At 38.7% G+C, this 10932-nt stretch overlaps 1 protein-coding gene across 2 annotated transcripts in view; it reads left to right on the top strand.

Annotated features, from left to right (window-relative positions):
- The first annotated feature begins 2287 nt into the window (after window positions 1-2287).
- Window positions 2288-10932, top strand: part of TM9SF2 (transmembrane 9 superfamily member 2) — a 50594-nt gene continuing 41949 nt past the window's right edge. The window contains exons 1-2 of one of the 2 annotated variants that reach the window (XM_016123179.2): window positions 2288-2432; window positions 4547-5260. In XM_016123179.2, coding sequence (XP_015978665.2) covers window positions 5090-5260 — 171 coding nt within the window. In that variant the 5' untranslated portion in view covers window positions 2288-2432; window positions 4547-5089. Of the gene's footprint in view, window positions 2433-3344; window positions 3428-4546; window positions 5261-10932 lie in introns of those variants that run through there. The other variant, XM_036228828.1, reaches the window with a different exon arrangement.

Genomic DNA, 10932 nt, shown 5'->3' with positions numbered 1-10932 from the left:
AAAATGGTCAACATTCTCCTATTCTAACTAAGAACTGACTGCTGTTGTGTGTGTGTGTTGTTTTTGTTTGTTTGTTTGTTTGTTTGTTTTTACCAATTACAGCTTTAGCCTCAGTCTAGTCTGCCCCCCTTCTAAATAAGACTTATTAAGTTATCCAGTCTTAGGAATTACTCTTGCTTCTTGGCAGTATCCAATTCGGAGCAAAGCTCTACTCTTTTATACACTCCCTCAAATCATCAAACACAAGCTTGAATCTTATAATGAGTACCTTTCTAATATATTTTTACTGAGACATCCCATGATTTGCATTCTCCCTCACTACAATAAGTAATAAATGCAATGAGTAAGAAACCTAGCCATTGTTGTGTTCCTAGTGGTCTTTGACTAGAGGTAATTGACTTGGGAAATCCAGAACAATTCAGCAGCCTGGTACAACTTACTTGTCAGAAAAGTGAAAACTGACCTATCTCTAGGGTAAATTTACATTAGCCACAGACACAGAAACTGATGGATAAATAAAATTATTATTTTAAAAAGAAAACCCTGAATTGTCAGAAAAGGCAAATATATAGAAATAGAAAGGAGATTAGTGGTTGCTTGGAGGAGTGTATAGAAAGGGGATTAAATATTAAAGGTCACCTCATAGGGGTGATGTCCTAAACCTGTATTATGGTCGTGGCAGCATAACTCAGTTAACTTTATAAAAATCATTAATTTGTACACTTAGAGTGAACTGCATGGTATATAAATTATAGCTCTATAAAGTTGTAAAAACAATCCTAGAAGAGATCAGCTACTTGAATCCAACACTCTCTCTGTAAGCAAACTACACAGCAAGCAACACTGTAAACAGAAAGTTGGCTGGTGGGTATAAATTTAGAGCAAGCTGAATTAGCTAAAGGCATACCTTTGTTTATTGCACTTCACTTTACTGTTTCGCAGATGTTGAATATTTTTTACAAATTGAAGGCAAGACCCTCCACCAGCAAAAAAGATTACAACTTGCTTTATTGCAATACTCGCCTTATTGTAGTGGTCTGGAATCACACTCTCAATATATCCAAGATATGCTCATATATGATTAGAATATGTCTATCTACATCACAGAGATACTCCACCAGCAGCGCCGCAGATATAGTCTTTGGGCCAGACCAGTGTCTTCCCTGAGTAACTCTTTGCCTTTGTGGCTTTCATTTTTCCATTTTCGGCTGCACAAATAATCCCTCTTCTGGTCCTATTTTAGCTTATAAAACAAGTCTCGTTGTCCTGGGGACCATTCTTTTATCTTAAAATATATGAAGATCTTTCACACGTTGACTCTGAACTACCATGAATTGTGTTTTTAGCCAGTTATTCAGGGTCAGTTTCATTTCCATGTTGCAGTGTTTAGACTGGGAGGGAAGGTGTCTATGGATGACTCACTTTTTGTCTTTTGGACTATCACAATTTTTATATCAGAAATTGTGAGGAAGGTCAGTGAGGTGATTTTTATCTTCTAGAAAACCTTAAAAGCCCATTCATTTACAGGCATACAACAGAGTATAGCTGTCCTTCCTGCAACTTGACACAGAAGTGGGTTGCCAGATAAAATACATGCATGTCCTATAGAATATTTAGGACATATATGTACTAAAAATTATTCATTATTAATTTGAAATTAAACTTTGGGCATCCTGTAGATTTGTTTGAGACTAAATAGAAGCCCTGGGAAATGCAGAAAAACAGGCTGTCCGAATTACTTTGGTGGAGAAGAGGGGACGAAACAAACATCAGATATTTAAGAGTCTTAAATCAGAGGAGACAAGTGTCTTCTGTAGCAGAGAAAAGGAAAAAATCATATTCCTTAAGTTTTACAGCAGAGTCACAAACATTAGTACTTTGGGAAAGGGCGAATCAGAGTCTGGGGTGCATGGAAGGAAAATTTCATTTCTTCCTAGTGTGGAATTGGAATCCCTACTCAGCTTTTCTGTATGACAGCGCCCACACAGCAGGGCAATTCTATTTTATTCATTGGGTGGAGTGCGGGAAGAGCTCTCCACGTCACGTCTTAGGTACCGCTCATACACCGACCGGAGGTAACCCAGCGAACACCGGGGTAGGCGTTTCCTTGGAGAGTACGAATCCGGAAGTAAGGGGTCGGCTCCGCCCCGCGGCCAAGGTCCGGCCCCTGCCCCTCCCACCAGGCCTGCCGCATGGGATGACGTGTCTGAACTCTGGAGGCGGAAGCCGGGAAAAGGTCGAGGGGTGGGAGTTGGCAAGGTGAGGTTAGCCTGTTTTGCGCATGCACTGGTAGGACCGCGTTGTGTCGGGATTCCAGGAACCATTTCTATGGAGGAATACTCCACTTCTCCGGGTTTTTGATGATGCTGAACTGGGAAGATTGAGGAGGCTGAGAGATTTGGAGGAAAGAAGGTCGGGAATCGGACTCTCAGGTAGCTATGGGTTCGGCTACAATGAGTAGCCGAGTGGCTGCGGGCAGTCCTACACCTTTCTTTTCTCTGTAAAAGGAGGTTAACCTTGTCTGGAAAACCTGAGGTTTATTTCAGCGCTGAAAGTCTATGGTTCTAAATTCTGATCGCTAGAATTTCTGTGGTCTGGCCAGTACCAGTCCTGTAGTGCTTTCCGGTTACTTGCACCTCTTGTCTTCTGTATGTGTCAGACGCTGCGCTAGGTTCTGGAGATGTAGAGATGTAGGATGTAGAGATGAGGTCCTTGCTCCATGGAGTTTACATATAAATGGGGAGTGAGACAAAACAAATAACCACACTAATTCGATAGTGGTAAGTAATGTGGGATGTCAGGGGAGAGAGAGTTAAACAGAAAAGTGATATTGAAGAAATTAAAACCTTTTTACTACCGAAAGCTTCTCTGAAAGAGTTAATTGAGCAGCATGCTAGCCAGAAAAAGGACCAGGTCCTGGGGCATACAATCTAAACCACAAGCAGCAGCGCCAAACAGAGAAGACGAATTTGTCTGCTGTCCTGGAATTGATAGGGCTCTTTTTTAATTCAAACAGTTTGGGGAAGAAATGTATGTTTTGAAGGAATTTAAATTAGCTATAGATAAAGGAGGTAGGAGCCAGTGAAGCGAGGCTAGTTCCTGGATAGGTTATAAAGAAGCGTTTGCTCTTTTGGACTAGGTGTGGGCAACAGTCTGGAGGATGTAGTGGCACCTATTATTGGTAGGCTATTCTCTAATTGTGGAAATAACCACATTTGGAAGTTAATTCCAATTTTATCATTCAGTAATAGTATCAGTTTTGTTTTTTGCCTGTAGCTGTTAACTGATTAACCTTTTTGTCTCTTCCACCTTCCAGCCTGCTGTAATTTAATTTACGACATCTGAGAATTTCCCTCTTGTCAAAGAATTTAACGATTTTTTTTTAAAGGTTGCTCTTGCCAGGAGTGGAATTTGAGAGGCAATTGTAGTAAGTAGTTCTGGATAACTAAGATTTTGGCTTGGACTGGGGTGTAGCTGTGGACATGGAAAGTATTGAAAGGGTTTAGTCTAGTTCAGTAGCCTGGGGAACAGAACTTGCCGAAGGACTGTGAGCGTGAGGGAAGGAAAGATTTAGGTTATCTCCTAGGTTTTGGGGCATGAGAAGCAGGGAAGCAGCGATGCCATTTTCTGAAATGGAGAAAACTGGGGGAGGAACGGGTTGGGGTAAAATAAAGGCAGTGAGTTCGAGAAGGTCAAGTATTTATTGGTGCCAGACAAATTGATGATAGTAAACACAAATATTAGTTTTCTTCTCCTTTCTAAATTGCACAGCTGGGGCTCGTAGTGCAACCTACCCTTGCAAGCAAGAATTTTATCTTACATTGTTCTGGTTACTCTACAATATAAAACAGTAATTCTTGCAGGGTCATAGATTCCTTTGAAAATTTAATGAACGTTATCAACTTTCCAGGGAGATGTGCAAACACCCACAATAATTTATATAGGATTGCATGGGGTTCCATGCTTTTCTGAATTATCATTTAGTGAACTTGCCCATTCCTGAATTCCGAGCTGGAGGTACCCTCGGGTTATGATTCCTTGCAGTATAGTCTGAGTTGATGCACTCTTCTGAAGTATTCAATTGAACCCTAAGGCTCAACTGAATCGACTTTGTCACCAAAGCAAATTTCTTCTTGAAAAATACTCGGAAAATGCACCACACACACACATAAACTTAAGTGCACATGCAAACATGGACATGATGCCACTGGAATAGGAAAAACGACAGAAACTTGCTCTAGGATAATCAGATTTCTATTTCGCTAGAACTACCATCTTCACTCATTGAGCCCTAGGGTGTGCCCATGTCTTCCTTTGCAAAGAAATGTCAACACTACCTTCTATTCGCCTACTCCTGTTTTTCTCCGCACCTCTTTTCCACTCTTAAAGAGGTCTTGTTTGTTCTGTGCAGTCACTGCCCCGCGCAAGAATGAGCCACTGCATCCAGTGCTTTGAACCCGTCTGTGCACACACTTCTGAGTAGCTGTTTCTTTGAGGATTTATGGCTGTTTTTCCCCATTTGTTTCCTCACCCTGCTCCCAACCAGGTGTTTACCGAACTTCTCTCCACCAATTTCGTCTCCATCAGCAAATAACTCTCTGGAGCACTAACTGTAATAAGCGTTGGCGTGCTGCGGTCAGCGTGGTGTGGAAATTTAAGAGATGTGCAAGGGAAACTGAAATAAAGTAACAAGCCGGGAGCGTCAGCCAAACGGGACCATCCACTGCACCCCAAGGGAGCTCTAGATCCGAATTTGGAGTAGGAACGTGAGCGCCGGAACACCTCTCCCAGCAACCATTCAGCCGGCCCGCTGAAAACCTGGGAAGTGGATTTCCTGCGCTGCCTCCCGGAAGCTGCTCAGGGCGCTTGCTGCCGCTCTCACTGAGCATGTGCAGGCAGCGTTGCGCATGCTCCGTCTAGATCCGGCTCGGTTTCTGTTGCGAGACCCGCCGTATCTTCTAACGCAAGCGGAACTGCCCGTGGCGGGCTGGCCTCCTTTAGCCTGGGTGGCCTTGTATCCCAGGGCTCCCCGCCCCTCATTCCCTTTTCTACCCCTCGGCTTGTCTTCTCTTTCCCCGAAGCAGCCGTCATGAGCGCAAGGCTGCCGGCGTCGTTTCCACCTCGGTGGCCGCGGTTGTTGCTGCTGTTGCTGCTCCTGCTGGGAGCGGCCCCCCGCCCGCGTCCGGGCGCTGCTTTCTACTTGCCCGGCCTGGCACCGGTGAACTTCTGCGAAGAAGAAAAAAAAAGCGACGAGTGCAAGGTGGGTGGGGTCCGGTGGACCTTCGGGTGCACTGTAGGAAGGGGAAGTCTCCCTCCGCGGAGGAAGCTGGGGTCCGAGGGGAAGGGGGCGTAGCAGGGGGTGGGGCCGCGTGTCTCCTGAAGCTCTTGGGCTTGGCCGGGTGTCGGTCCGAGGCTCTGAAACGGCCCTTGAAGGGGGCGTAGATTCTGTAGGACTCAGTGGGCCTCAGGTTCACCTCCGTCTGGTGAGCCGGGTTGCACGAGCAACGGTATTCAGTTTTCTTGGAACAGGGTACTATGTGTGTGGCGCACCCTTGGAATTGGATGCGTGCAAGTCAGTAGCAAGCGTTCTACGAGTGAGTTGTTCGCCGACAGCCCGGTGTCACGCAGCCCGGACAAGTAGACCAACTGGTCTTCCAGTAACTTTTTATTTCATTGCTTCCTGTTTTAGTCTACTTTTTGGACCAACTCCTAGTTGGTTCTGAGAGCTTCTTCCTTCTAAGACTTTTATATTTTAACTTCACGTTTTGCAGTTAACTGGTTCTTATTTGTGAAACATGACACCCAGAACCGCGTAAACTGCATTAATAAAGAATTGTTGTAATGGTTAAAACTGTGCATTTTTATTTTTCCAGTGCAAAAAAAAGTTTTTAATATACAAAAAATAAATAAGATCCCACTAGTTTCTCTGAGATTGTTTTAAACACTTGGGGAAACTGGCGTTTTCTTTGTAGAGAAAATTTTGAAAACGTTCATCTCTTAAGACTTTCAAACTCAAGGTTTTCAGTTTAACTGCTAGTAAAAGATATAAGTAACATGCTTTTAGGTTAGTCCGTATAAGCCATGATGATATACATACATAATTATTCTAAGATGGTAAAATTTAACATTTGGGGCTTGAGGATCTCTTTGAAACCATTAATAATTTTAACAATTCAAATAATCGTTCAGCAAACTTTTACAATCTATAAATAGGTTTACTTATTAAGCTTGATTTTTTTTTAAAGTGGGTGTTTATTTTATATCTGCTGGCTTTACTATAGCTGTTAATTTGAATTTATTTTAGGGCATTAAAGAAGCTATTAAATTTTTCATAGCATTTTACAGTTTCTGTTTAAAAACTTGGATCTCTAAAAATATCTAAGGACCTTTAAGTTTAATTCAAGTCAATAGTTAGCACTTGCAGTTGTAACTCTCTTACCCTGCAGTGCAAGAAGCTTTTACTTTGAGATTTCTGACTGAAAGAATATAGTACTTCCAAGTGGAAGGGAGAGCTAGTCTCGAAAGTATACCGTTTTTCCATGAAATATTTTAGTAACCAGCCTTTAAAACCTAGTATTTGGTCTTTAAATTTAAATTTAACAGCAATTGTGTATTGTATTCCCTGTGCCTTAGAGACAACGATATCTGTCTTCTGGGAACCTCAAAATGAAGGACATAAATTTGAACAGATTATTGAAATCTGATATGTTATAAAAGATTAATGTCCAAAGTACTCTAAAAGAGAAGTGAGGAAACATCTGTGGATTGGAGTCTGGGGAAAGCTACAGAGAAGGAAATGACATTTGAGATGGACTTCAGAAAGTGATTATGAATGAAATTTACAGGTAGCCTGCCAGTTAGATGATTTTTGCTTTCTCAACAAGGTCCTTTAAGTAGCTACTTTTTTAGTCCTTTTGACTTTTTAATTTTCAAAAGTATAGGGATAAAACAGGCAAAGAAAAACACCATTTTTCTGAAGCCTTTGGAGTGCATCTTTGTTGCCAGCTGCTTTCACATCGCAATCAATGCAAATAACTGACCAGAAGAAAGATATACTTTGAGCAGTTTTTGTTTTTCCCTACAATTTGACTTACTGGTATAGGGAGTTTGAAGTAAACTAATATTTCTTCTCTTTGCCTCTCAAAGGAGAAAAACAGTAAGCAGTTTAAAATTTCATTGCTTCGATCAGGGTATTAATAATTTTTTTCCCATCCATTCCATGTTTATCAAGGACAGTCTTGTGTACACTATTCAGAAAAAGCTGAAGGGACTTATTTTAAAAATTAGAAATGGGAATGATTATTTCCAAAAGATGTGATTAGAGTAGGGAATCAAAAGTTTAATGAATTGGCCAGGTCATTGATAGTTTCCATCTGAAACAGGGATAATCATTTCCTTATTGAAAGATATTTTGCATTTCTTAGAGGAAAAGTATAATATTTATCATCATTGTGATATTATAAAATATTCATAAGCGTACAGATAAAACAAGTATTGATATCTTCAGCATAAGTGTAATTATATAGTATAAGTCTTTACACGTACTGTCAAGTCTGTGTCCTGCATTTCACTCAGTGTGTACATTGAGAAACAGACAAAAGAATCCTGAGAATTTGGTCATTTTCTCCTCTCAAAATATTTTATGTTCGATTTACTGGCAATAAACAGAAACAGAAGTTAAGTGCACATAAAATTCTGTTTATATTGCTCTGACTCCAATTTATGATCTTTATTCACCTTCATATAAATGCTATGACAGTTCTGTGACTTTTTTTCTTTTAGCTTGGTATTATCATTGCATGTACATACATTTGAATATCAACATAATGCACATTCTTATTGGTTTTTATTGACTACGCACATAGTATTTCATTCTGTTATTGAACTGTGGTTTGCTTAACCATTTCTTGCTTGTAGAGCAATTAGATTGGCCCCAAATTCTCTCTCTTTTATATAGCTTTGATAGAATGTATTTATCAGGAATTACTGACATATTCCCAAATTACTAGGTCAAAGGCAAGAAGCAATTCTATAGCTTTTTAAATTTAATATTGCCGGGTTCTTTTAAGAAAAGTAGGTTTTGTATACCTGTACAAATAAATAACCTGTAAAAATAAATAACCTGTAAAAAAATACATTTAATTTACAACACCATTAGCTAAATGATTCCACAATATTTTATAGTTTTTCTTTTTCGGTTTAATAGCTATATGATGGTACCTAAGACATTTTTAATGCTACATTACTTTCATGGCCATTGAGGTTTCTCTTTTTTAATTTATTTCTTTTATTTGCCTTACTTATTTTCTTAGTTTTTGAAACCATAGTAATAAAGGATTGAACCACATACTTCCTTCCCCTAGAGTCCATTTTACTTTCTTAAAATCAAGGGACAATAAGTTGACTGCAATAAGTAGAATAAAGCCCTGATCAGAAGTGAAATAGATCTTCACAGGGTAAAATGTGCAGTTCTGATCTATTTTGTAAAAAGTTTTGGCAATTTCAGTTGGTTAGGTTTGAACTGAGTCTTAAGTGTGCTGAGTAGCGTTCTGATAGCTAATAGCTGAAGATTAGTGAGCAGTAGTTCACCCTTGCTGCTTTTTAATTTCCAGTAATTACTGGATTTTCAACATAAATTCAAACTTAACGGCTAAACTCTGTAAAACATCTGCTTCTCTGTTACTATTTGATGTCTAAATCATGTTCTTAGATGAAAGATTAAGATTTCCTTTCCTGTTAAATAAGGAAAGATAAACATACCCACTGGTTGTTGTTTTTTTTTTTTTTTTAAGAATATTTAAATGAATTTAACAACTTTTTAATAAAAAGGAGACCGAATCAGAATCATACTTTTAAACTTCATTTCTTGATAGTTATTTTTAGACACTCTTAATAAATGGTGTGTCTGTTGTTTTGGGAGCAGTTGCCTTTAAATATGGAATAAGTCAAATTTAAGAGTTCTAACTGTTGCTCTGGACACAAACATGATTGTATATCCACCTGTTTTAATTGACCATAGAAATAGTTTAAGATTTTGAACTATCTAAAAAAATATGTAATTTACATGTGTACTTATCAATATAATTGACATATTTATGTATTGATATGTAGTTTCACATTCTCATCATTTTCTCTGGAATAATAGTGTTGATTTGTAGCTTCTGAAAACTAATCAGTATGTGGGGGTTACAGATAATGTTTCAAATATGAAATCTGGCACTGGAATGAGTGACTTTGACTATGATAAATTCACATTCCAACAATTATTCTTCCTTCTGATGAAAAAGTACATGGAGCTGAGTTAGAAAGTTTGCTTTCCAAATAAAAATTTTGAATAAAATTATTTTAAAACTGTGATTGTTCATTATGGTAGATCTGAGAACTAAGACTGGGAAAGCAAGCAAGGTGGATATGGATAAAATAATATCCTGTTGCCTTTGGCTCTCCACAAAGGGAATCCCTTCCAAAGGTATGAAACAAAACCACAGACGTGTGCTCCATACCACACACCCTCCTTGTACTCACACAGACACAAGTAGTTTCTAGAGACTGTTTTGTGCTGTTAGCCTTAGAGCCCAGTTCCTATTCTTGCAGTTTTCTATCATTGTCCTCTCAATAAGTGTAATTAATTGTCACCACTTTAAGTGTACTCTAAAAAGTGATTCTCTGTTGCCATTAAGTATCCATGAAAGGCTTTGGAGGAAATTTGTAAAAATTTGTCTTTGTTCTTATTCTCAACTTTCAGACCTATTTTTGCCCTTTGCTATTGATACATGCCAGGTACACACAAAGTAAAACAATTGTAGTCTTTGTTAGTGTTAATTATATCACTAATCCTGAGAACAACCCTGTGGTTTTTACATAGGGAAAATGAAGCTGAGTAAAACATAATAACCCTCTCAAGAGTAAATAGCTAGTAAGCAGTGAATCCAAGGTACCCAGGAGTGTCTGAATCTGAAGTCTGGGCTCTTCATTGGAATACTGGTGTATCCTCCGTGCTGAGCACTCTCTACTTTTCCTGCCTTACTCTGGAGATCCTTGGCTGTTCATAATCCTGGACTTCCATAGTTAATATAGTTATTATAGTGTTTTCTCTGATACAGTCTAAAATTAAAATTTTATTTTTTGGTGGTGTGTGGAGAAGAACCACCTTAGTATTTAGGTGATCATCTTCTAGACATTGCAGATCAGATAACTCAGAGCTCATAATCATCATTTGTGTGTTCCAGCATTTTTTACTATGTCTGCATTAAGATTTCTCTTCAGAATTTTTGCCATTTCTCCAGTATTTAACAGTTGAAGCTTCCATAGCTTTTCTTTTTTAATGGTTTTGCCTTGGTATCTCAAAAACCTTGTTGTCACTTGCTTTGATCCTTGTACAAAGTCACATTTCTTTACTGAGATTTTTTTCTACCTTGAAAACCAATTGTAGATATGGGATCACACAGATGTGATGACAGGTAAGATGTAATAAAAGCAGAGACAAAGAAACAAGGAAATGGGGGAAATGTAGTCCTGTGGCACGGGCTGTGTGTCTTAAAGCAATAAAATCGAAATGCTGGAATCAGATGTAGAATTGGGCAGATTAGAACTAGAAATAAAAATTGTATATTTGGGAGAAGAATTTAGAAAGGAGACCATAGAACTCCAAACCATTTCCATTAAGAATTTCTTATGGTGGATTATAATCAGTCTTTTTCTATAAGTCTTTCTTTAGAATTTATAGTCTTGCTTTAAGATTTATTTATAACTTTCTTAAAATGTTTACTGTTGTAACAACTTTTCATGTTTTTAGTAACTGAATTTGGGACATTTTAAAAGTGGGAATGTGAAGTAGCTAAGTAACCTTCAAGTCTCGTTCAAGTTATGTCAGTGATATTTTGGAGTCAGTTGTCTATTTAAGGCAAATTTCTAGAAGAAGATGCACTTAAT

Source organism: Rousettus aegyptiacus, unplaced genomic scaffold, assembly GCF_014176215.1.
Source record: "Rousettus aegyptiacus isolate mRouAeg1 unplaced genomic scaffold, mRouAeg1.p scaffold_m13_p_11, whole genome shotgun sequence".
NCBI lineage: Eukaryota > Metazoa > Chordata > Mammalia > Chiroptera > Pteropodidae > Rousettus > Rousettus aegyptiacus.
The sequence above is the reverse complement of the archived record's forward strand: the minus strand, read 5'-3'. Positions and strand labels throughout refer to the sequence as shown.